General features: G+C 24.5%; 5 protein-coding genes across 6 annotated transcripts; 2 read left to right on the top strand and 3 right to left on the bottom strand.

The window, feature by feature from the left end:
- Positions 1 to 82: 82 nt before the first annotated feature.
- Positions 83 to 7,257, bottom strand: LOC122499752 (asparagine--tRNA ligase, cytoplasmic). The gene is made up of 9 exons (XM_043608252.1): positions 7,098 to 7,257; positions 6,064 to 6,488; positions 4,438 to 4,595; positions 3,889 to 4,032; positions 3,545 to 3,693; positions 3,214 to 3,342; positions 2,878 to 3,127; positions 765 to 1,028; positions 83 to 333 (listed from the first exon to the last, which is right to left on the bottom strand). The coding sequence occupies exons 2-9, from the start codon at positions 6,479 to 6,481 to the stop codon at positions 202 to 204; spliced, it is 1,644 nt and encodes a 547-aa protein (XP_043464187.1). The 5' UTR covers positions 6,482 to 6,488; positions 7,098 to 7,257; the 3' UTR covers positions 83 to 201.
- A 491-nt stretch (positions 7,258 to 7,748) lies between these two features.
- Positions 7,749 to 13,841, top strand: LOC122500180 (F-box/WD repeat-containing protein 5). The gene is made up of 9 exons (XM_043608973.1): positions 7,749 to 8,455; positions 8,920 to 9,077; positions 10,474 to 10,651; positions 11,014 to 11,206; positions 11,657 to 11,881; positions 12,132 to 12,391; positions 12,516 to 12,840; positions 12,949 to 13,161; positions 13,454 to 13,841. Exons 1-9 carry the CDS (start codon positions 8,179 to 8,181, stop codon positions 13,719 to 13,721), a joined length of 2,097 nt encoding a protein of 698 aa, XP_043464908.1. The 5' UTR covers positions 7,749 to 8,178; the 3' UTR covers positions 13,722 to 13,841.
- A 2,879-nt stretch (positions 13,842 to 16,720) lies between these two features.
- Positions 16,721 to 22,127, bottom strand: LOC122500655 (E3 ubiquitin-protein ligase PPP1R11). Of its 2 annotated transcripts, none has more exons than XM_043609704.1 (4): positions 21,908 to 22,127; positions 18,507 to 18,615; positions 18,175 to 18,330; positions 16,721 to 17,964 (listed from the first exon to the last, which is right to left on the bottom strand). In XM_043609704.1, exons 1-4 carry the CDS (start codon positions 21,983 to 21,985, stop codon positions 17,939 to 17,941), a joined length of 369 nt encoding a protein of 122 aa, XP_043465639.1. In that variant the 5' UTR covers positions 21,986 to 22,127; the 3' UTR covers positions 16,721 to 17,938. The 2 variants fall into 2 exon arrangements, with proteins under 2 accessions (XP_043465639.1, XP_043465629.1); XM_043609694.1 differs by having other exon boundaries at positions 16,721 to 18,005.
- LOC122500637 (succinate--hydroxymethylglutarate CoA-transferase) lies at positions 19,065 to 21,838 on the bottom strand. Its single transcript, XM_043609656.1, has 3 exons — positions 20,935 to 21,838; positions 19,923 to 20,472; positions 19,065 to 19,401 (listed from the first exon to the last, which is right to left on the bottom strand). Exons 1-3 carry the CDS (start codon positions 21,477 to 21,479, stop codon positions 19,171 to 19,173), a joined length of 1,326 nt encoding a protein of 441 aa, XP_043465591.1. The 5' UTR covers positions 21,480 to 21,838; the 3' UTR covers positions 19,065 to 19,170.
- A 238-nt stretch (positions 22,128 to 22,365) lies between the features above and the next one.
- On the top strand, positions 22,366 to 25,763 carry LOC122500643 (probable RNA-binding protein 18). The gene is made up of 5 exons (XM_043609668.1): positions 22,366 to 22,728; positions 22,872 to 22,969; positions 23,143 to 23,356; positions 23,442 to 23,518; positions 25,043 to 25,763. The coding sequence occupies exons 1-5, from the start codon at positions 22,723 to 22,725 to the stop codon at positions 25,260 to 25,262; spliced, it is 615 nt and encodes a 204-aa protein (XP_043465603.1). The 5' UTR covers positions 22,366 to 22,722; the 3' UTR covers positions 25,263 to 25,763.
- The last annotated feature ends 46 nt before the right edge of the window (positions 25,764 to 25,809 follow it).

Raw genomic sequence — 25,809 nt, forward strand, 5'->3', positions numbered from 1 at the left:
ATTAAGCGTGGCATTTTTAATAAATTGATCAATAAATTAGATTTCTCTTTTTTTTCTATTTTTTTGCAAGTAAATACATAAATTGTTTGGTATTCTTTATTTAATTATTGCAAATCTATGACAAGCTTATAATTGATTTAAGTTAGACAGGATTGAAAAAAAAAATATTCTCAACATTATTCGCGTTTATTTGCGAGACATTTATGGACGACAACGTTCGAGGAAACGTGGATAGAGACAAACTTCTCTGATATGATATCTGTTTAGTAGCCAACAGAGAAATCTTTCCAAGCCCAATCCATAGCCACCATGGGGACAAGTTCCGTATTTACGCTGAAATTATTTTATAGAATTTGAAAAAAATTGTTTAATGTTTAAAAATTATTAAAAGAAAGAATAATTTTCTTTTTTTTCAAAAAAAAAATAAATAAATAAATAAATAAATTCTCAATTTCAATTAATTTTAATGAAAAATCAGCTTTTTATTCCTTTTTAAATTCATCATTTTTATTTATTCCCGTTTTTTCGAATAAATCAAAAAAATAATTTTTTTATTACAATTACAACTGTAAATTATTTTTCAAAATTCATATTTGACTAGATTGTTAAAAATGAAATTTGATTTTTAATTTTGACTTTATGAGGAAATTATTTTCAATTCTTTCAATTTTTTTTCTGTTTTTTTTTAAATATTAATAAATTATTAAATTTATTATTGATTAAAGAGATAAAATATCTAAAGAAAGAAAAAATTAATTTCGTACCTGATCGGTGTACCAATAATATGGTTTTGGATCAATATTTTCCCGTTCGTAGCCTTTTAAGAGTTCTTCATATTCCCAAATACGCATAGAACCGCCGACAATTTCTCCCACATTTGGTAAAAGTACATCGACGGATTCAGTGAGTCGTTCATCTTCCGGGCAACGTTGCATGTAGAAGGATTTAATTTCAGCCGGAAAACGGCAAAGCATTATTGGTTCATTTATTTCATCAGTCATTTTTCTCTCAGGCATTTCAGGAATGTCCTTAAATCAACAAAAAACAATTAATTTAATTTTTTTGCCTTTTTAAATAACAAAAAATAAAAATATTACTAGGTATTAACTATAATAATCGAGCTTTTCTGTACTCGAGAGAATTTAGTGATTTTTAATTCTAAATTGTTTTAGAATTCGAATTGTTATGTCAAAAGTTGGACAGTTAATTTGTAAATATTAAAATAAACGAAGTAAGTAAATTATTTAGTTTTCCATTTAAATAATTGAATTCTTGTAGTTGAATTCTCATAAGAATTAATATAAAAAGGAATTTTAGTTACAATTTTGAAAAACAATAATTTATTAGAAGTTTTAAAGTAGAAATTTTTAGAATAATTAAATTTCAAAGTTTTTAAATTGAAATATTTGAAATTTTAATGGCGTAAAAAATATAATACCTATTTAATAATATAAAAAATCGTTAATTCTTTAAGTTTCCTTAAAAATTAAAAGTTTCAAATATCTAATATTCGAAAATTCTAAAAAAAAATTGAATTTTGGAAAAATTGCAGTTCAAATTTATATAAAAAATTAAATTTCAAAAGGTTTGAGAGTATTTTATTGAAATTTTAATTCACGTGGACAAATAAATAAGAATAAGTATTTAAGAATTAATTTTACAAAAATTATTGAAATTTGACAAATTTAGTTCGGAAATTCTGAAAAAATTAGTTTTTTAATGAAAAAATGAAATTATAATTTTTTGCAGATAGGTTGTTGAATTTCCAAAATAATTTTAAAAAAATTGTTGAAGCAACTGTCAAATTTTATTAAAATAAATTTTATATTCTGAAGAATTTTATTTTCTTACTTTTAAAAATTATTTTGAAATTATTTTCAAATTTCAATTGAAATGAATTCTATGTTTTAAAGAATTTTATTTTTTCACTTATAAAAATTATTTTTTAATTTTAATTACATTTTTGGAGAATTATAACTAAAAATTTAGAAAATAATTGAATTTTACAATAATTTTTCTATTTAAACAATTCAATTATCGTTGAATAAAAAAATCAATTATTCTTCGCAGAAATTCAATTTTTTTTAATGCAATTTTAATAAAATTTCTTGAACGAATTCATTTATTTTAAAAAATTTTAATGCTATTCTTCTCAGAAATTCAATTATTTTCAAAAATTGTAAAAAAATTTCAATTAAATTTGTCGAAATCATTTGTAGGAATTCAATTATTCTCAGAAATTATAAAATTCTTCGCGGGACTTCAATTAATTTTATAAATAATAAAAGACTTTAGATAAATTCAATTATTTTCATATAAATAATTAAATTTTCACAGAAATTCAATTCTTTAAAATACAATTTTCATAAAATTTTTCGAACAAAATCAATTATTTAAGAACTTTGTTTATAAAATTTTTTTTAAAAAGTTAATTCTTTTCATAAATAATGAAAATTATCGCAAAATTTCAATTATTTTTAATACAATTTTAAATAAAGTCCCCGAAAAATGCAATTATTCTTAAAAATTTTATTAAAATCCTCCAAAAGAATTAAATTATAAACAATAAGTTTCTAAATATTCGTTTAAAAAAAATTATTGTAATTTTAAATAATTTAGTGTTTTGAAAGTAGTTTCAGCTAAAATATTAGAAAATAATTGAATATTTAAAGCGTTATAAATAAAATTGAAAGAAATAATTAAATTTTAAAAGACTTTTGAATTGAATTCTTTCCAGAGAAAAGAAAAAAAAAAAGGTTTCGAAATTCGAAGTAAAATTTACTGGTAATATAATTATCAATTATTAGTTATTAATTGTTAGATTTTTATTATTATTACCCACACCTGATATTATTTTTATTGTAAATTTGCACTCACTTCGCCAAATTCGTAGAAACTACCGTCCTCCTTAGTAATATTGTGCTCCTTTAAATATTTAATAGCATCGCTGTAATTCATTCTTCGGAATGGTTTCTTCGGCACTTTAAAATCAGGATTGAGTTCCTTAACTAAATGTCCCAATGGGGATTTCAAAACACGATCGACGACATCGCAAATTAAGTCTTCCAGTCGATCGAGAAGATCGTCGAAAGAAATGAATGGACATTCTGCCTCGACGTGAGAATATCTGTAAATAAATAAATTTTTTTATTTTTAAAAGTTAAAAATTTTATAGATTATTGTTTCGTTGAAAAAAAAGAAGATATTAATTACTCGGCGAGATGACGTCTCGTTCGGGATTGTTCTGCTCGATAGGACTGCGCGATACAATAAACATCTCCCATTGATGGTATGCAAGTTTCGAGATAAAGTTGAGAACTTTGAGTTAAAAATGCTTCCTCCCTGAAAAAAAGAAATGCATCTTAGTTTCCTTTTGTTACAAACAAATTTTTTTCTTTCTATTCTCGTTAAATTTTCAACTTTTGAACTATTTTTACAGAACTTTTGTTTTTTTTTAATAAAATAAAGAAAGGAAGAAAAAAAAGGAAAGAAAGAACAAACAAAAAAGAAAGAAGTAAATAAATAATTAAATTTAAATAAATACCCGAAATAGTCGAGTTTAAAAAGAGTCGAGCCTCCCTCAACTTGCGTCTGAACCAAAGTTGGAGGAGTCACTTCATAATAACCACGATCTCTGTAATGATCTCTGAATGCTTGGGTCAATATTGATCTCATAACAAGAACTCGCGAAGTCTGAAAAATAAGTAATAAAACTCATTTTACTGTATGTAATAATAAACATGTTTGAATTATATTTTTGTTTTCTACTTCAGAAAAATCTGTCTTTGATCATTTTCCTGCGTCGTATTTGAGAAAATAAACAAATTCTCTATTAAATTTCGAAAACTTATTTTACACCAATAAATGGAAAATAAGTGAAATATTTACATTTTCGCCTCGGATCATAATATGTCTATTGTCCAGTTGCACATCAACTTGCGCCTCTTCATTTAAAATAGAATCCGCTCCACCCGGTGGCGAAGCGCCGATTAATTTCCAATAATCGACAACCAATTCATGACCTCCTGGTGCCTGTTAATTAAAAAAAAGTAAGTTAATAATTTTATTTTAAAATAAATTTAAAGAATTAACATTCTCTAAAATTAAATTCTTCAATTACTAAGATATGAAAGAAAATCTAGTTTTCGTTTCAAATAAAAATACCTAGTAATTTAAAAATTAAAAGTTATTAAGATAAGAAGCGAATTCAAGAAGAATTAATGCTTTTCATGATTTTTAATTATTGTTAAAAATGCTAAACAAAAGAAAACATTTCGAAACGTTGGAGTTGTAATTAAAGAATCATTATCCAAACGTATTCGTTTATTATTTTTCCTGTATTAGAAGAAAATAAATATATTACAAATATTGTATTTATTTTATTATTTTATAAATAATAAATAAATAGTAATTAGTACTTATTATTTTTGAACTTACAGTCTTTCCTTCGGGAACTATTTTCAATGTGCCGCGTAAATCAACGGAAGCCTCGGTGTTCAGAGTAAGTGCGTCGTATGTTTGACAAAGTTTATCAACCAAAACGCACTGCAAAAATCCTGTACCATCTCTCAATGTTATAAACATTAGAGATTTACCTAAAAATAACAACAATAGAAAATATTAGAGAATTTAAAAAATTTTAATATCATTCTTCACAACAATTCAATTATTTTCATAAATATAATACATTCTTCGGAAGAATTCAATTATTTTTATAAATAATAAAATCTTTGCAAAAATTCAATTATTTAATGAAATTTCACGAAAGAATTCAATTATTTTCTAAAATTTTAATAAATCCTTTAAAACAATTGAAGCGAAAATTCAATTATTTTCAATAAAATTTAAACGAAAGAATTCAATTTTTTCTCTTAATTCGCCATATAATTTTCCAAAAGAATTCAATTATTTTCTAAAATTTTAATAAATTCTTCGAAACAATTTTCAATTATTTTTATAAATAGTAAAATTCTTTGCAAAAATTCAATTATTTAAAAAATTTTTGATTTATATGAGAATTGAAATATTTTAAATATAATTTTAATTAAATTACTCGAAAAAATCCAATTATTTTCATGATTGTTAAAATTTTTTCGCAAGAATTTAGTGATGATTTTAATGAATTTTAATCAAATTCTTGGCAAGATTTCAATTGTTTTCATAATTTAAATAATTTCTCGCAGGAATTTAATGAATTATTTTAAAGAATTTTAATAAAAATCCTCCCGAAAATTTTATTACCTATTTTGAAAAATTTTAATAAAATTCATTTAATTTTTTTCCTGAATAATAAAATTTTTCGTAAGAATTCAATTATTTTGAAAATTTTTTGTAAAATTCTTTGAAATAATTAAATTATTTTTAATAGAATTGTAATAAAATTCTTATCAAGATTTCAATTATTTTCACAATTTATAACATTTTTGGAAAGAATTCAATTATTTAAAAAATTGTAATGAAATTTCGCGAAATAATTCAATTATTAAAAAATGTTAATTATAAAATTCATCGCAGAAATTTAATTATTTATTTATTTCTTTAGTTTCATAACGGGACATTATTTTCAAAAAATTTTGATAAAACTCTTTATAAGAATTTAAATAATTTTAATATTATTTGAATGAAATTTCTCGTAAGAATTAACTTATTTTTAAAGATTTTAATTAAATTTTCCGCAAGAAATTTAATTACATATTTTGAAAAATTTGGATAAATTTTTTTATAAGAGTTCAATTATGTCAGATTCAAAATGATTACAAGAAATAGTTTTAATTGAAAACAATTTGAGTTAATTACTTCTTGGTCTTCTTTAAATCATTAAAGCATTAAATTAGAAGTTAATTAATTTTAAGGTCATGTTATTCTGTGTAAAGTTTTTCCATAGTTAAGTATATGGGGCACGTGACCACTGAATAACATGACCTTAAAAACAAAAACATAAAAATGAAAAATTATCAAAAGAAAAAATTAGGAAACAAAAAGTAAAGGAAAATAACTATATATAAAAAATAAAAAGAAAATGATACAAAATTTACAAAGAAAAACAAATTTGCGCTTATTTACCCTGCCTCCGGAGTCTGTGAACCCAACCGAAAATTTGTATTCTCTTGTCACGATATTCGGAGCATTGATTAATTTTAACACGAGACCCTTGCGGTAGACTTTTGTCTTCCTCAATTGTTATTGCTTTAGCTTCTTCCAAATTTTTCAAATGCTTCTCCTCGTCTTCGTGTAATTTTTTTAATTTATCGTCATTCTTTTGTTGTTCTCGTGCCCAAATTTTGTGAACTTTCTTCAATTGCGATTTTGCCGCTGGCTCATATTTAACGCCTTCCTCTTTTGCGTCCTGATAAATTGTTGGGAATGGCTCCTTTCCAGCGTGTCGCATTGCCTGTAAAATTGTCTTAAATGGCTTTGCTTCGGTTCCATCGCCATTCTCGTCGCTTCCTGATTTGTCCGAAGTATAAATATTTCCAGACATTGTTATTCTAAAATTGAAAAATATAATTTATATTATCTTTTTATTTATTTGGAAATTATGCCTATTATTTTTCATTATAATTATTCCTTTTGGTTGCAAAAACACTAGGAAAAAAATCATTTTTTGTTTTCGAAACACTAAAATAAAATAATTAGTCTTTTCTTTTATTTTAAACAATTAAAAACTGTAGAAAATTATAGAAAAATTTGAATAACAATGTAAAAAATAATAACTGTTTGTTAACTTTTAATCAAGTTGAAAAATAGAAAAAATAATTCTTACCCTTGTTTATTAAAAATTGCATCAATTGAAATTAAAAGAATTGATAAAATTTAATTTTTCCAGGAAAAATGACGCAAGAATTGAAAATTTGTCCGTTGAGTTATATATAACCTCAAAATTTCGGATAATTCAATTTTCGTTTTTTCTTATAAAATATAATTAAGTCTATCAAACATGTAATTAATAAACAGTTCTAAATTTCCCAAATTTCCTTAGAAGGAATTTTTTTGAGAATATAAATAAACAGATGTTAACACCGCAAAATTAAAATTCTTCATGAAGGAGTAACAAATGGAAAAGAATGAAAAGTATACAGAACATAAACTATTCTTACCTTTTAAACTGTCGCCTTTATTAAATTTAAAAATGTTCTTCGTTCACTATTAAAAATGCAAGAGAGGAATTTCAAATATATAAAAAATTGAGTATTGTTTCACATCCACATGTGTTGTCACAATGCATTAATGATGCAAGAATGATAAAATTGATGATGTGTGTTCTTAATAACAATCACTAGTAATGTGAAGTTAGCTCATCAACTATAATTTTCAATACTTTTTAAATTCAATTTCTTGTTAGTCTATCATAAAAGGTTTTAAATTTTACTTGAAAATACAAAATTAATTAACAATTTAATTTTGTATTAATACTAAACAAGACTAAACTAAACAATTGTATTTTCAATTGCAAAGTGCAAACTTTATGGTTTTTCTGCTAACTTCATGTCAGTGGAAATATTTCAAAAATTTACACAAATCTATGCGCATGCACCTTTAAATCTTTCTAGATTCTTTCTCTTTCTAATAAAATTCTCTTATTATATATAATAAAAAATGATTTATTCCATTATAATAGAAAAAGATATAAAAAATAAATAACACTTTTCTTTGAGAGAAATTGAAATTAGAGTTTGTAATTTAAAATTCCCGCCAAAACGGTTCAAAGAAATATTTCAAAATTTCCGCATTGTTTCCATGAAATATTTCCCTGTCAAAATTATATTTTCAAAATTCATTCAATTCATTGTTTTGATTTTTCCCATATTTCTGGTTTTCCAATATAAAATCGAGGTCTTTTATTACGATTTACATTAATCATTAAATACTCATTTAAAAAAAGGAAATAAATATAAAAATAAAGTTAAATTCTTTTCTCCTATCGATTAAATGTCACAAAACATAACCTAAAATTTGATTGTTGTTCCCATTGTTTCTGGCGCAGTTTTTCGTTATAAAAATAAAGTACGCGTTATATTCGTTGATTTTTAAAACGCTGGGGGGTGGTGACTGACCTAAACGCGAATTGACCGCAGTCTTTCAAAACTAAATCTAAGGAAATGAAGTACTGTCTACAAATAATATTATCATCAGCTGTTTTCCACCATTGACTCTCCGCAGTAAACAAAGAGAATAAATATGGATTCTGATGAAAGTGTTAAGGGAAATAAAAAGAATGTCGATGAAGATGAGGAACAATCATCCGAGGAATCGTTTGTGATTAATCCAATCGACAATTGGTTTTATATGCCAGATTCAATTTTACTCAGCATCTTCCGGTACCTAAATCCAAAGGAATTGCTAACTGCTGGCGAAGTCTGCAAGTCTTGGAATCGTGTCTCAAAAGATGAATTTCTCTGGAAGAATCTTTTGTATCTTACATTTAAAATTGATCCAAGCATTGGAATTGTTCCAGGTAAATAAATATTTAAATTTGAAAAAAAAGAAAGGAATTTTCTAACACATAACCTATAAATCGCTTTATTGTTAAATTGAACTTTTGACCTTTATAAATAATTTTTGTTACATGTTTTCTTTCTTTTTTTACGATTATTGACTATTAAAATTTATAATCTGAATATTTGACTAATTTATCTTTTTAATCAATTTAATTTAATTTAAATAAAGGCCTAGAAAATTTAGATGTAAAAATCTTTCAGATATGGAATAAAGGAATAAATCAAATTTAAATTTAATAGTAAAAAAATTAGTTACTCTAATAATTTATAATGGAAATACTCTATAATATTAATAATAAATTAGCAGTTTCGGAATATTTATTATTTGCAAAAAAAAAGTAATTTATTATGTAATTAAAGTCAGGAGAGTGGATTTTTTTCGTCTTTTCGATTCGTTAATTAGTTTCTCTTTTCTCTGCAGGTAAAAATTCCTGGTTAGGTGAATTTAAGCGATTGGCTTATCACACACCTCTTTTGGAAACTGAAGTTCTAAAGGAACATGCTCATCAAGTTTTACACGTCAGTTTCTCTCACAATGGAAAATTATTTGCAACATGTTCAAAGGATGGTTATATTGTTGTAAGTGGAATTTTCTTTTCTAATTATATACAGAAATTAAAAATTTCCAAATCACTAACTAACTAATTAACTAAATAACTAAAAAACAATTAAGTAAAAACAAAAAAAATAATGTGTAAATTTCAAAATAATTTTTTAAAGTACATAATAAAATCGAATTCTTTCAAATATACAATTTATTTCAATGAAATTTGACGAAAATTTAAATTTTTTAAATTATTCTCGAGAATTTAATTATTTTTAGAAAAATTGTAATTACAATTTTTCAAAAAAAATTCAAAGTGTTGAATGTAATTTTTTTAAAAATTATTTAAAAAAAAATTACATTCAACACTTGAATAAATTTTGTTAATCAGATATTTAAAAACTTATTTTTATTTATTTTAATTGAAATTTTAAATAATTTTAATTTACAAAACTTTTGAAATTTAATTATTTCTAAAAATTACAAATGCAATTTTTTTAAAAGTCAATTATTTTTCTTGAATTTTTGAATAAAATTATACAAAAGTTCAATAATTTTTAAAGGCAGGTAATATATTAATAACATTTTTAAATAAACATTTAAATATTATCAATATTTTAACTGAAATTCATTTTTAAATCAATTCTTAACCGAAAGTTTTACGAGAATTCAAATATTTAAATTTCAATATAAAAATAAATAATTTATTGAATAAATGAATATTTCATATAATTTAGTTCGTTCGGACAATTTTAATAAAATTTTTAAGAATAATTCCATTTTTCAAGGACTTTATTTAAAATTGTATTAAAAATAATTGAAATTTTGCGTTAATTTATATGAAAATAATTGAATTTCCTCGAAGAATTTTATAATTTATGAAAATAATTAAATTCTTACAAATCTTTTTCAAATTTAATTAAAATTATATTGAAAATGATTTTTTATATAGAAACTATTTATTTAAATACAATACTTATTTATATAAAATTTTTGAAAATAATTGAATTTTTGCGAAGAATTGCATTAAAATTTTTAAAAATTAATGAATTTTATCAAGAAATTTCATTTAAATTACATTAAAAATAATTGAATTCCCGCGAAGAATTTTATAAAAATTCTTTTAAATAATTGATATTTTTATTCAACGTTAATTGAATTATTTAAATAGAAAAACTTTTGTAAAATTTAAATATTTTACAAATTTTTAGTTACAATTCTTCAAACATCTTCAAAAAATACAATAATATTTACAAAATGTCAAAATTCTAGGACAATTAATTTCACTAAAAGGCAAATCAATCTATTTACAAATTAATTCTCAAATTTTTGACATGACAATTTGAGCTCTAAAACAATGTGCTATCAAAAAGACCTAATTTTACAAATTTCTAAATTTTACATTGTAAAGTTATTAATTTTTTTTCGAAGGTTTGGGATAGTCAGTATCCAGTGACAATTAAATATCAACACGATATGAAGACATTTAGATGGAGATACACTCAATTCTCTCAGTTCAATTCAACGGACACTCTTCTTCTCGTTTCTGGTGTTCATTTCGGAACACCGCACACGACTTCCGGCGAAATAGCCGTCTTTCGTGTCGCACGTAAGATTATTTAATTAAAAATTCTGAACTTTTCGTTTACGAAAGATAAAATAACAAAACTTTTAATTAAAACTCTAAATATTTTTGTTCACGAAAAATAAGACGACAAACTAATTTCTAAACCGATTAAAATTATTCTTAATGGACGATAAATTTGAATTTTATTAATTTAATAAAAGCAAAATAAAATCGAAATTAATTCTCAATTTTCTTAATGATTAATTTTAATTTAGGATAGAATTTATTTTATTCCTTTTTTTAATTTTTATTCATTTTATTTAATTTGTTGTAATGTTTGTATTAATGAATGGATTATATTAATCTGCTTTTCTTTCCTAATCTATTTTTAATTGGTTTTGCAGCTGGCTTTGATTTACAGTGTAGAATCGTGAATAAACCGTACGACATATTTGGCACTTGGTACAGTGAACGTTATCTTTTAAGCGGCGATGTTTATTGGCTCGCTCATTTAGTCAGTTCAAGTGTACTTTGGCTCAATAAGGCCAATCAAGAATCAGCGAGCGAACATGTTCCCATTATGAGTCAACTTTATAAGTAAAGAATCCAAAAAAAACATATTTTCTCCTTTGTCACTATTTCCATAAAAAATTTTTCACTAAATCTGATTAATCTCAGTTATTTATGATTTCATTTTTCTCTGTATTTAAACATTTCTTTTCTTTCAAAGTTATTTATCATATATTTTACTCATTTTACCGATTGGGAGGAATTAATTATTATTATTATTTATTCCTTCGAGAAATAATTATTGTTACTCTATATTTCGAATAATAATTAATATTAATCAATATTTCGAATAATACTGATAATTAATTAATATTTCGAATAATAATTATTATCGATTACTCGATTAAAATTGTCAGGTTCTATAATGGAAATAAAAACTACTCGATTAATATTTTCGATCATCAGATTTAATAATGGAAATAATATTTCGAATAATTATTACAAATTACTCGACTGATATTTTCGTTTGATTGTCAGATTTTATAATGGAAATGCGGCTTCAATACGGGCAATAATGGTCGCCGATTGTTTATCGCCAGCTCCTAAGGAAGCCGAGGATTCACAGGATCAGCCATCGACATCGTTAATGCACGAGGAGAAAGGAAATCCACCGAGTCATCGGGATTTATCATCAACGTCAGTAAATTGCTCACCACCTCCAGAACAACCGGAAGTCCTACACCACGCATCTTCAAGATTACAGTATTTTTTTTTTAATTTTATTATTCTACATATTATAAATTTCTTTTCCTTATTGACGAAAATGATTTTTTTTATAGAAAATATTTCCTTTATTTTACTAAAAAGTAGAAAAATAACTTTCCTATCAGGTATTTAAATATTTAACAAAAGTGAACGGCTCCTAAATTTAAAAAATCAGTTTTAAACAGATTTTCTTTTTGCCAAAAATATGAACTACGGAATATTTAATTAAATTGTTCCTTTTTTCCAGATACAGTACACTTGAAGGTGGATTTATGAATTGGCGAAAACTTGGCGATGGTTTTGAATATGCAAAACCGATTCGATATAATAAAGAATATCGTCAGGTGGAAATGGAAAGGGACATAGCGGAAAGTGACAGTGAAAGTGAAGACAAAGAGGATGATGAAGATGATATTGATGATGATGAAAAAGAAGAGGAGGAAGAAGAAGAAGACGAAGAAGAAGAAGCAGAAAATTCCCAACTTGAAGAAGAAAGTGAATCTGAGGGTAAATTTTCTTATTTTTAGAAAATTCAATTTTAAGAGAATTTCTAGGAATTTAGAAAATCTTGAAATTAATTCAAAAATTTGAATTTACATTTTGAAAATAAATATTGTTGTAATTTATACAGGATCGTCAACTGCCGAGGATTGTGATTTTGATGAATTAAACGACAATCCAGAGAAGTTTCTTATTTTCGCAACCGGCTCGAAAACTTATACACCGCATCAAGTTGGTTTCAAGAGAATAAAACCGGTGAATTTTCCCCGACGACTCGATCCTGGACCGTCATTGCGTGAAAGATTGGCGCAACGTGAACGAGAACGGGAAGTGTCGCCTAGACCTGAACCAAATTGGCAGGATTACGAATCAGTTGCCGATAAATTCGATAAAGTCGATCATCTCATTGATCTGCATGGACATATTATTGGAATGGGACTCTCTCCCGATCACAGGTTTTTATATTAAAATAATTTCATTTTAATATCCGAAAAGGGAACAAATTGTCCCATTGGTAATTGGAATTTTAGTAAAATAATTGTGATTTCTCTTTTTTGTTAAAGATACCTTTATGTAAATACGAGACCTTGGCCAAGAGGGTACGTCATTACTAATCCCTTACTACCGCCGCCGATTGCTCAGGAAATTGATATTCACGTTATTGACCTGGTCACGTTAAAACAAGTTGGGACTATGCTAAGAGCGCATAAAGCTTACACACCAAATAATGAATGCTTCTTCATTTTTCTCGACGTGTGCAACGAATATGTCGCAAGGTATCGTCAATATTTTCGTTTAACTATACTTTCCTACAATTTCTATTTATTATATTCAGAATTTAAGATTTCTTTAATTTTTATTAACTTTATTCGTACATTTTTACTTTTATTTATTTTCATTAACTTTATTTTTATATTCTTTTCTTTATACAAAACTACAATGAAAACAGTTTAAAAATAAAGTTTCAATAAGCTATCAAAAAAATAAGAAGAAAATTTTATATATCATAATTTTAAAAAGTAATTGCAAAAATTTGCGGAGATTGATTTTTCGTGTGTGTTATTTTAGTGGCGCTGAAGATAAACACGGATATCTTTGGGACAGGCACTATGGCGTTTGTTTGGCAAAATTTCCCCATTCAGATGTGGTGAATTCGGTTGCGTTTAATTCCCGTGATCCAGAAATGCTGGTGACAACGAGCGACGATTATACGGTTAAGGTCTGGCGAAGCAGAGCAATGGTGAAAACATTGGGATTGAATGAAGAAGATCTTAATCGAGGTCTTGAGGTACGCAAAAGACGAAGGTATCATAAAAGTAATTGCAACATTGACTGACTAAAAACCATCCAATTTCCAATTTAAAAACCAAATTTTCAATATCAATAAAATGCGAATTTTATTTTCAATATTTTGTTGCAATCGTTTTAAACGAATAAATATTTTTTTTTATTTCGAAAATTGATCAAAAATTAATTACAAAAAATAATTTTGCTTTCTTTAATTTTTGTCTCAATTAAATTGAAACAAAAAGAAAACTATTTAAAAATATTTAAATTCAATTCAAATTAAATTTAATTTCTATTTAAATATTTTTAATTAAAACAGAAAATGAAAATAGTTTAAAATTTATTTTTGAAAGAATTAAATTCGAACAAAAATAGAGTTCAAAATTTTAATGTAATGTGAAGAAAAAAAAACAATTTTTCAAATTGTAAAAATGATTTCGAAGAAGCAACGATCTTTTTTATGGTTTTTAAATTTGAAATTGGATTTATTATTAAAAAAAAGAAATAATATGGAGAAAGGAGAAATTTATGAACTGAACTTGTAGTAACAGTGCAATTGTGAAAAAACTGTCTTAAAAAATTATGCGAGAAAGAAGCTTTTCTTTTAAAGAAAAGCTTCTCAACTTTCAAATTATAATAGAAACTTTTCCAACTTTTTTAATTACAGTAAAAGTAAATAACAAATTTTACTTGCTCAGTAAATGTTCATTTTAATTTTCATTACAATTTACATTTATTTTGTAAATATATTTTTCAACTGATTACTAATTATAATTAGTTTTCCTAAAACAAAAAAGACAATTCAATTTCATTCACAGAAATATTTCTAATTATTAAAAATCAAAATATTTATTTTTTCAAAAAAAAGAAGAGAAAGAAAACTGATATAGAAAAATTTTGTTTCTATATAATAAAATAATTTTTTCTTTAATAATTTAACATTTTTTTTTTAAATTTTAGTCTAGAAATTATTTTTTCTTTTTATAAAGAACAATGTTATAAATATAATAGAATACTTTTTGCAATTTTGGATAAAATTATTGTATTCAATAATGTATTACTTTCTTTAATAGTATTATTATAGTATTTATAAAAAATTTATAAAATATGTCAAAAAAAGACAAATTTTAATCAGTTTCTTACTGTAGATAATTATTAAGAAATCATTACAATAAAAAATATTCTTCAATACGAATCTATTGAAAAAAAATGAAATTATAATATTGTAAAGAAATTATTATTTTCATTTTAAAAACATATTTTTAAATATTGTAATTATTAGTTATTAATTATTAATTTTAATTAATTTTATTGTAATTCAATATCGATTTACGTTTCATATTAATGGTTAATTTACGTTTTCTTTTTAAATAGTGAATTTAAATGTTGTTTCTAAATTTATATGAAAAATAATTGAACTAAAGTGTAAGAGTGTTTTTAAAAATTTACAAAAATATTAAATGTTTCACAACAACGTTTTCTCTATAATAAATTAGTTGTGTGATATATGGTTGAGTTTAGAAATTAGAATTAAATTTTTTTCGACTTTAAAATTTTCGACATTTAAAATTATATTTTACACGATAAAATTTATAATTAATTGTCTTTTCACTACATGTCATTTGGGAATTAAATTTCATTCATTAAATATTGAAATAATATTAGAAAATTCAATTTTTATAACAGATTTCCATTTTTCTTGGAGAAAATTATATTAACTATAAAAGTAATAAAAATAATTAATTAATATTAACACATGCCTCGGATCGAATTTTAAAAATTTAATTGTTTATAAAATTTGCAATCAAAATTTTGCAAAACTTTATTTTCAAAAATGTTAATGAAATATTTAAAAAAAAGAGTGAAATATTTTCATTAAAATTTGACAAAATTTAAATATTGACAAAATTAAAATACAATTAAAATATTAAAATATTTGACAAAATTTAAATTTAACTTTTTAAATACTTATCTACTTCGAAAATTTAATTATTGAAAAATCAATAGTATATTACGATACTAGGCCAGAAAGTTGGATTTCCTGGCCGGCGTGATATATAAGGCCGAGGCGAAGCCGAGGCTTTATATATCACGCTCGCTAGGGTATCCAAATTTCTGGCCGTGTGTCGTATACAATTTTTCTGTATCCCCAGCCGAAAGTACGTTAAATAATTATTGTTTGAATAATAAAATAGCTCAATAAGTTGCCCGCCCGACTTTTGCAAAGTCGAGGCGAAGCCGAGACTTAGCTGGTCGGGGCGGGCATGAAAAAAAAATTATAAGTAAAAAATAATTGTAAGTAAAATTTAAAGAATAGTAAACAAGAAATTTTCTTTTACAAATAAATATTTAATAATTAAAAAATAATAAAAGAAAATAAGAAATTTCATGCATTATTTTGATGACTGTCAGTTGTTTTCAAAACGTGAGCTCTGTATGTAACGTGTCTGTGTGGTTGCTATGCTAACATGTACGTGTGTTGAAATTCTTGTAACCAATCAGAGCGCTCGTTGGGTCTGTCGAGCCGGCCACAAAAGTCGCTATTCCCGGAGCCAAATCAGACCGAGAAGACAGTACTTTCGGCAAAGGGATACAGAAAAAATTATTTTGACATATTTGACTACAATTATTTTTTCGATAAAAATCGAAATAGTTTGAATTTTATACCAAAAAAAAAAATAGTATTTTGTTGCAATATTTGGAAGAAAAGTCGAAAAAGTAGCTTTTTTTGAAAATAAGTCGAAAAAAGTCGAACTGTCCGAGGCCTGTTAATATTAAATATTAATATTCAATATTAATATTAAAAATGAATATTAAAAATGAATATTCAATATTAATATTAAATATCAATAAATAAAACTAATATTAGTATTAAAATGATTAAAGAAACAGTAATTTATTCGAGGCCTTAACAAAACTTTAATAATTCTTGAAAATTACTGAAAATTCAACTCGACTAATTAAAACAAAATTTAATTATTTGTAAAATTCTATTTCGCTGAAAGAAGAATGAAAAACAGGAGAAATATTTGTAAAATACGAGAGATATAAATGTATGTATGCGTGTATATATTTTTATTTCATTAATATCTATTACGACAGATTAACAATAATTGAGATTTATTAGATTGAATGCTATTTTCTGAATTACTATTTTTTGAAATTATCAAAATGTATAACTTGTATAAAAATACACGTTTCGAGCACAAAGCAAAAAGCATTTTTAACAATTTTTCATATACCTGCCATAAACTATGCGTTTGTCATTTTTAAATTTAATTTTCTATCCTCTTTCGCAAAGGACTATTATTATTTGCTACTTATTTTTAAAACTTCCATTTCAATTTTAATTTCACTATATCGCTTGTTCGATTTTTGCAAATGAGAATAAATTCTATAAAAATGAGTTTTTACTCATTCAGAACAATCTACAATTATTTATTAATATTATAAAATACTGTATGAATTAATAAAATTAATTAACATTTAAAATATTAATTTCATTTATTATTGTATATTCTTTCGGTACTGGAAATTACGAATATTAACATCAAGTTTTACAATAACATTTTTTTTTCTTTCAAAAGGAACTTTTCGAAAATGATATTCGCTTGTGAAGAAAGACTTGATTACAATATTAATTAATTAAATTGGGGAAACATTTTAAAAACAATCCTTTTTTTGTGTAAATGAATATCATTTTTTTCGTAATATTATATTTGGAAAATGTTAAATGCTTATAGAACTATCTCGATCTTTTTTCTCTTAGAAATAAAAAAAAATCCAATTTCAATTTTATTTATAGACTTTCGTCCATAAATAAAATTGAAATTGGATTTTTTTTTGCTGTCGAAATTCTCACGTCTAGAAATTTAATCTCTTGACAGTTATAAATTTGAAAGAAATGATTCGGAAAATTTTTTTCCTAAATTAATAGCGAAAATTTGGAAAAAAAATGTTTAGAAATCGAAAAGATATTTATTTAGAAAACAATTATTTTTGAATAAAGTTATACAGTTTTTCAATGACGTGAGAAAATGATACATTTGGAATAATTAAAATTGATAAAAATGTATTTTAAAAAAAAAGACCAAGAATAGTTTAGTAGCTTCTTTAATTATTTTCTCTTTCTTTGTTTGACCTAAAATTCGAATAAATAGGTTTATATTAAAACGAAATCACAGTCGTTTGCATCTGTCGTCTTTCTCATGTCTGTACAATGAAGACAAGATGCGTGGACAGGTCACGTAGAATTAGAAACGTCAATTATGCTGAACCAGTGGCTATCGGTTCTGTAATTTTAATTACAGAAAGTAATCAAATTGTCTTCTTTCTATTTAATTGTAGTTTGAAAAAACTGATTAATCATTTTTCTCTTAATTAAATCTTGTAAATAAAAAATTTTCTTCTATTTAAAAAATTGCGATTGTTTCAAAATTTTCCATTTATTTAGTGAATAAATTATTAATGAAACTTTTATAAAATTGAAAAATTCTTCTTACCAGAGTGAGGAATTTCTGCGGATGGATTGTCAGGTTTGTTAATTGGTAAAATTTTTTTATGATCATCTTTATGTCCGTGACAATGTTCACATTCGTCGTCACTTTCATCCGAACTACTTTCTCCAAAAGCTTTTGGCTTTTCATAAATACAACAACCTGCAAAAAAATGACAAAAAATTATTTATTTTTCCAAAAAAAAAGAATTTTAATTAACTTTTTTTTCACAAAAAGAAAAAATTTCCCAAATTACAAATGAAAATTCGTGAAGAAATTCTTTACTCAGAGTTCAAAGGAATAAAATAAGTAATTTTAAACAAAAATTTTCGTCTTACATTTAGATTTCTTTTTATTTAGATCCTCATTGTCGACTGTTCCCTGAGTCCATTGAACTTTTTTGCTCGATCGTGGCTTTCGTAGTCGTAGATGAACTGTTGGAACTTCCTGGAAAAAAATTACTAATTAATAGAAAAAAGTTCACAAGTTTTATTTAAAAATAAGAAATATATTCACAAAATAAAGAAAAGAAAAAGAAAAAAAAGCTTTTAAGAAAAGGAAATTAAGAGACGAATTTTCTTTCTTGATGGAAATATTTATTTCTTACATAATGTGTATTACAATTATTTTGTAAAATTTTTTTTTTAAAATACACTTTTCTAAAGTTTAAAAAAATTAGAAATATCCTCGAGTTTTAAGAACAAAAACTGTACACTCACGTTTATGAAATTAAAAATTCTTTTATGTTAAAAAAATTGAAAATTCTTTCAAGTTTGAAAAATAAAACATTCTTTCATGTTTAAAAATTAAAAAATTCTTTTACGTTTAAAAATTAAAAAATTCTTTTACATTTAAAAAATACAAAGTACACTCAAGTTTCAAAAAAATTAAAAGTACATTCAAGTTTCAAAAGAATTAAAAATAAATTTTTTAATTTTAAAAATAGTGAAAAAATTTAAAGACAAATTTTTCTAAATTCCAGAAAAGAAGATAAAAAAATATCTATCGTATAATGCCCTGTTTTAAGAAACTGTTGATAGAATCTTCAGGATATTGCAAAATATCTTTCATGACTTCTCGAGTATTTTGCCCTAATTTTGGAGGCGGTGAGCGAATTTCATTTCTGCTGTCACTGAAATTGACGGCGGGTCCAACTATTTTAACTCTTCCTTCGTCGGGAATTTCCACTTCTTCCACTAATCCAATTTCCTTAATGTGCTCATCGTCGAACGCCTAAATAAAAAAAAATTAAATTCTTATACACAAAAAAAGGGAGAAAATTCAATGAGAAAAATAAATAGAACGAAAATGAAATCAAATAAATAAAACACAAAATAAATAAAATACGAAATAAATAAATTCGAAAATAAATAATACACAAAAGAAAGAAAATAGAAAATCAATAAAATAAGAAGGAAATAAAATTAAATAGAAAATAGAAAAACATAAAATGAAAAAGAAATAAATTAGAAAATAAATAAAATAAAAACGAAATAAAACAGAAAGTAAATAAAATAAAAAAGAACTAAAACACAAAATAAATAAAATAGAAAAAAAATATACAAAGTAAATAAAATAGAAAATAAATCAAATAAAAACGAAATAAAACAGAAAATAAATCAAATAAAAAAATAAATGCAAAATAAAAATAAATCTTACAAAATAAAACAGCAACTAAATGAAACTAAACTTTAATATATTGAATAACACTTTTTAGAAATTATAATTAACTGCAAAAAAATGATAATACGTACATTCTTCATATTATTAACAGGCGCATAAGGAAAGGAAGAACCCTGAAAAATCTCCGACCACTCATCATTTGTCTTCTTATTAAAAACTCCTCTCAATATTTCCACCAGTTCAATTCGTTTTTTCACTCTTATTGCATTTTTCTCATATTTATCAATCAACTCCACGAGTTTCATTCGTTTCATTAAATCCTTAAATTGTGCATCACTTCCAGTGCCAACTGTGAACCATCCATCTTTTGTTTTGAATGCCTCATAGGGAACAATGCTATCTAAAGCAGAACCCCATTTTTTTGCCTCCTGATTTGCATTCAAATAGGCCGATCCAACATTTATTAAATTTGCAAATTGCGTCGACAATAAATCACATTGGATCCATTGGCCCATTTTTGTTCTTGATCTTTGAATTAAAGCCGCCATTATTGCACCGTGTGCATATAAACCCGTTGAAATGTCAGTTAAAGCAACACCCGAACGACATGGAGGACCATCCTCTGGTCCTGTAATATCCAATAGTCCACCGTAAGACGCCGCAATTACATCGTAACCTGGCCTGTTGATTTCAATTTAAATATTATTTCTTTTCTGATTATTAAATAAATAAATAAATGAAAACAAAATAAAATAAATTAAGAATGACGAAGAAAATAAAAGTACAATAATAAGAAAGAATTGTAGTAAAAATTATTATTATTCCTATTACTAGCAAATGTTACGCGCTTAACGCGGTATTTCATTTATTATTATTGTACAAATTAAAAAAATATATTATTTTCAAATATTAATTTCAATTTTAGAATAATTTCAGATTCGAAATTTTAAAACATTCGATTATTAACAATAATTTAGTAATTAATTATAATTATTTATTGTTTTCAAAAATTTTAATAACGATTATTAATATAGAAGATGATAAATAGATAAAAGATAAATAGCTTATTATTACTACTACTACTACGACATTATTTGAATTTAAGCATAAAATTATTCAGTATTGAAAAACGATTATAAATACCTGTTTCTATAGGGACCTTTGTACCCATAACCAGTTAATGAACAATAAATTAAATGTGGAGCAATTTTATGAATTTCCTCGTAATTTAATCCATAGGTGGATAATTTTCCAGGTACATAATTTTCAATAAGAACATCAGATTTTTGTGCTAAATCGTAAATAATTTCCTTGCCTCTTTTCAAATCGATGCAAACACTTTTTTTATTACGATTCAAACTGACAAAATAGGCTGTCGCTTTTTTTGAATTACCAAAAAATGGTCCCCATTGTCGTGTCTGATCGCCAATACCAGGTTCTTCAATTTTCAAAATTTCCGCACCTAAATCACCTAAAAGCATCGTACAATACGGTCCAGCGACAATTCTCGTTAGATCCATGACCCTAATTCCAGATAATGGAAATAATTTATTCCCGCTGTCAGTTGAATAAAAATTTCCTCTTCGAATTCGAGATGAAAATTGCAATAAATTGCAATTCTTTTTAGAAACTGAAATTAGTACTTTGGCCATTTCAAAACAATATTTTGTATTTTTACTTGCCTGCATATCAACTGTATTTTTATTGTTATTCAATTGTTAATATTCCATTTCTTTCAATTTTTATTCCAGTATATCTTGTGCTTTTGTCACTTTTTCCCCCACTTATAATTGTAGATTAAAATTCACTCGAGATCACGAGAGCTTTTATAAAATCACGAAAAAAAAAATACTTTTTATCTATTCGAATATTGTTGACGTCATAATAAATGGGAATAAATGTAAATTTCAATTTGGATTTGTAAATTCAGAAAAAATAGAATTCACTTCATTCACTTGACAGTTGACAATACCGACTGTCGACGTTCTGGGATCAAAATTCCCAAACGGATTAAAAAGTTTATTACTTGCATATTACTCTTATCTAGAGGCTAAAGATTTTGTAAATTATCTAATAACATTTAAAAGAATGGAAAATAAAAAATAACCGGGCTTACCTGCGGGGCGTCTGTAACATCTCTTTCACAAATTGTTTCCGTTTGTGACGATTGTCCTGTTATCATCACACGTTCCATTGTTGATAAACAAACCAATTTCACTTCAAGTGTCCGAAAATTATAAAAACTTTTCACAATGTTGGACTTTTTTCAAAAATTTATTATTGCATTTGACAGTTTACTGAAGTTGCGACGCCATTTTGAAATTATTTTCGCGCATGCGCATTGCAGTACAAGGCGGGAGATTTAAATCCTTGGAAAAATTTCTTTTTTAGCAAAATTAATAAATTTACAAAGTACTTCTATTCTATTTTGATTAGGTTAAAATTGTAATCGCAATATCAAAAAAGAAAATTGATGACAAAAGATCTGTACTTTCAATTCTTTTTTGTTTTCATTTCCGTTGGATCTGAGAAAAATTGGGTCTGAATTGACCAATCAGAATGTACAGTAATAATACAGGAGTTTTTTTTAAAAATGGTGTCGAGTTCGATGTTTGACGCGGTGAAAGAAAATAGAGTATTTAAAAATATCCAGACTAATTATAAATTATCTGATTGAACCTGTGATAATTGGTCTTTTGTTGGTGATTTTGTTTTGTTTAAACGAATAATGTATCGATACGATTTATTAATGTTGAATGGAAAGGAATTTTTTCCCAGTTGACATGATGGAGAGACGAAAAAGAAGAAATGTTTTGTAAGGTTTCTCATAAATAATTATAAGAATTGTACGAATTCCTGCATGGGAATCAATACAAACTGAAAAAAGGCTTCCTTACAATTAATTTAATAATTCCCCTCAATTCATCAAGAATGGAGGTAAGTTGCAAAGGCTGAGAGTATTTTTTTGCCTCTTTTTTGAGGTTAGAATGTTCGTAAATGATGCGATAAAAATAGTATCTTCTCGTGTGCTATTTTTATTTATTAAACAATTTTCTGAAATAAATGTCACTCGTTTGCAGATCAATCCGAAAATTCCCCTTCCTTTAGAACCGATCAAGGCTTATCAAATAGAGGACAGAAGACTGTGGGTTGGAAATTTGGATTTGAGAATTAATGAGTAAGTATTGAATAAACTTTTTAGTAATTTTTGCTATTTTTGCTATTTTTACAATGGCAAATATTTGAAAAAAGGAAAAAATTAATTTCTTTAGCACTTTTTTTTCTTTTGTCAATACTAAAAATATTTTGCTCGATTCAGCTTTTATTAATTATTCTTTCATTTGTCAACCGGTACCAACTCCTAAAACTCGTTCAAAAACATGGAACAATTGAAAAGTTTGACCTGCTGTTTCATCGATCGGGTCCACAAGCTGGACAACCGCGTGGTTATGCCTTTGTCACTTATAAATCGGTGAAAGATGCTGAACTTGCAATGGAAAAATTGCATAATCTTCGAATTGGCTCGAAAAATATTGTCGTACGTTGGGCTCATAGCGTTAGCGAGGTAGGTGAACATTTTTCCCCCCTTTTCAAAAATAATTCCTTATAGGTAGTCAAATATTTTTTTTCTGATAAATTTTTTTTTCTAGAGCGACATGGAGAGACCTAAACCAAAGATTGATATTCCAGCTTTGGCTGGGGCGAAAAAGGAAGACAATAAAATAAGGTATTCTTTTTATTAAATTTTGATTTTTAAGATTATTTTAATTTAATTTCAATTTTAGCAGGCTTCGCCTGCTTTATTGGATAATTAAATTTGACGACTGAAATCCTCGTTTTAGACGATTTACAAAAATCACAAAAATTTGATTCTGTGATTTATTATATAAAAATTTAAATATCATTCAAAAATTAAAATTTTCAAAGATTTTAATTCAAAAATCTTTTAAAATTTAATTATTTCTAAAAATTTATAATATAACGCTTCTAATATTCAATTATTATTTAAAATTCTAACTGACATTCATTTTTAACTAAGTTAATTCTTATCAGAAAGTTGTATGACAATTCAATTATTATTTTAATTTATAATTTTCAATCTAAAATAATTTAATTTCTATAAAGAAATTTATCCAAATTTTTCAAAATAAATAAATTTCTTGCGAAAAATTTAATTAAAATTTTTAAAAATAAATTAATTTTTATGAGAAATTTCATTAAAATAATATTAACAATATTTAAATTCTTATAAAGAAATTCATCAAAATTTAAATATAATTTTTTTGAATGATTCAATTCATAATAATTCATAATTCAATTCATAATAATTGAAATCTTGGTAATAATTTTATTACAATTCTATTAAAAATAAGTGAATTCTTATAATTTTACCTAAATTTTTAAAAATAATTGAATTCTTTCATAGGATTTAAAAAAAGATTTTCTATCAAATTTTTAAGAATAATTGCATTTTTCGGGGAATTTACTTAAAATTTTAAACAAAATAATTGAAATTTTGTGATAATATTTATTATTTATGAAAATAATTAAATTCTTGCAATGAATTTTATAAAAAATTATTATAAATAATTGATTTTGTTCGAAAAATGTTATGAAAATTGTATTTGAAATAATTGAATTTCCGCGAAAGAATTTTATTATTTATGAGAATAATTGAATTCTTACAAATTTTGGGACAAATTTAATTAAAATTTGATTTAAAATAATTTTTTAAATACAAAATTATTTATATAAATACAATTCTTATATAGAATTTTATTATAATTTTTGGACATAAATGAATTCTTTCAAAAAATTGTATTAGGTATAACTGCATTAAAAATAATTGAATTTTTTTCAAAGAAATTTAATCAAAATCGAATTTTAAATAATTGAATTTCTGTAAAAAATTTTGTATTTTTTAAAATAATTGAATTTCTTCTTAGAAATTTATTAAAATTCTTTTAAATAACTTAATTCTTTTGGGAAATTTTATTAAAATAGTAGATATTGAAAATAATTGAATTTCGAGAAATTTTTGAACATAATTAAATAATTTCCAGGAATTTTAGTAAAATTTTTGAGAATATGTAACTTTTTATTTCAACTTTCAGCTATATAATTGGTTTTAGAAGATGAGTCTAAAGCCTGTTTTAGTTTAATAATTGTATTTCAGTTTAGTAAAATAATTGTATTTTTATATAAATTTTTTTTTAGATTTTCCTTTCAATATTGTCATTTATTTTTCCAGTCGTGAAACGGCCATTCAGGCGATAGAGGCTAAATTGAAAATGATGCGAGAATCTCCCGAGGAATTTGAACTTAATAAACCACTCGTTGGATCGCCAATAATTCAACAATATGTCAAATCCGATAACCAAAAACCGTCCACTTCAACTCGATATCGTCACAATCATGGGAGCAATTACCAAAATAGAAAACCATACAATCGAGCCAAACCGAAAAGATAATTCACAATTTTTCTTTTTTGTTTTCGGTATATTGTGACAATAGCCGAGAATAGATGACCAATCATAGTAATCTCGTTTTTGATTCTCCAATTTAAATATACACAAGCTAAGCCTTCTAAAAAATTGTCATGGAATTTTAAATATTGAAAAACTCTCTTCTCTAGGTGTATATAAAAATTTCCCTTACATAAACGTATATATTTTGCAAAAAAAAAAAATTAAATAATACTCTTTCAACAGAAAGAAATCAGAGATTCTACAACCGCCACTAATTTATATATTTATATGTATGTAAAAAATGCTTTAGATAAAAAAAATGATTCCTTAAATGCTATTTTTGTTAGCATCGAAGTATTTTTTTGCCCCCCCCCCAATTTTTGTGTGTATCATTTAAACGACTTAAATGTGTGATAGTTTTTTTCTCCTCCGTATTTTTCGAAAAATACAATATTGTACTTGATATTTTTTTCAAGAAAATAAATCGCTTCTTTTTACAAAAAAGTGTATTTTTCTTTCTAGGTAAAGTGAAATATTGTTTTTTAATAAA

This window comes from Leptopilina heterotoma, unplaced genomic scaffold, assembly GCF_015476425.1.
Source record: "Leptopilina heterotoma isolate Lh14 unplaced genomic scaffold, ASM1547642v1 Lhet_101, whole genome shotgun sequence".
NCBI classification, from domain to species: domain Eukaryota; kingdom Metazoa; phylum Arthropoda; class Insecta; order Hymenoptera; family Figitidae; genus Leptopilina; species Leptopilina heterotoma.

Bases quoted from the DNA above. Each gene is read 5' to 3' on its own strand.
- LOC122499752 (XM_043608252.1), bottom strand. From the start codon at position 6,481: ATGTCTGGAAATATTTATACTTCGGACAAATCAGGAAGCGACGAGAAT. The intron at 4,033-4,437 runs GTAAGTTCAAAA...TTTAATTAACAG, and splicing joins TAGTTCCCGAAGGAAAGACT to GCACCAGGAGGTCATGAATT. The intron at 1,029-2,877 runs GTGAGTGCAAAT...TGTTGATTTAAG, and splicing joins GTTTCTACGAATTTGGCGAA to GACATTCCTGAAATGCCTGA.
- LOC122500655 (XM_043609694.1), bottom strand. From the start codon at position 21,985: ATGGAACGTGTGATGATAACAGGACAATCGTCACAAACGGAAACAATT. The intron at 18,616-21,907 runs GTAAGCCCGGTT...ATTTTTTTCCAG, and splicing joins ATGTTACAGACGCCCCGCAG to GAAGTTCCAACAGTTCATCT. The intron at 18,331-18,506 runs GTAAGACGAAAA...ATTTTTTTGCAG, and splicing joins AAATAAAAAGAAATCTAAAT to GTTGTTGTATTTATGAAAAG.
- LOC122500643 (XM_043609668.1), top strand. The intron at 23,357-23,441 runs GTAGGTGAACAT...TTTTTTTTCTAG, and splicing joins GGGCTCATAGCGTTAGCGAG to AGCGACATGGAGAGACCTAA. The intron at 23,519-25,042 runs GTATTCTTTTTA...TTATTTTTCCAG, and splicing joins AAGGAAGACAATAAAATAAG to TCGTGAAACGGCCATTCAGG.
- LOC122500180 (XM_043608973.1), top strand. From the start codon at position 8,179: ATGGATTCTGATGAAAGTGTTAAGGGAAATAAAAAGAATGTCGATGAA. The intron at 9,078-10,473 runs GTAAGTGGAATT...TTTTTTTCGAAG, and splicing joins CAAAGGATGGTTATATTGTT to GTTTGGGATAGTCAGTATCC. The intron at 12,392-12,515 runs GTAAATTTTCTT...TAATTTATACAG, and splicing joins AGAAGAAAGTGAATCTGAGG to GATCGTCAACTGCCGAGGAT.
- LOC122500637 (XM_043609656.1), bottom strand. From the start codon at position 21,479: ATGCAGGCAAGTAAAAATACAAAATATTGTTTTGAAATGGCCAAAGTA. The intron at 20,473-20,934 runs GTATTTATAATC...TGAAATCAACAG, and splicing joins AAAGGTCCCTATAGAAACAG to GCCAGGTTACGATGTAATTG. The intron at 19,402-19,922 runs GTACGTATTATC...TTTTTTATTTAG, and splicing joins CTGTTAATAATATGAAGAAT to GCGTTCGACGATGAGCACAT.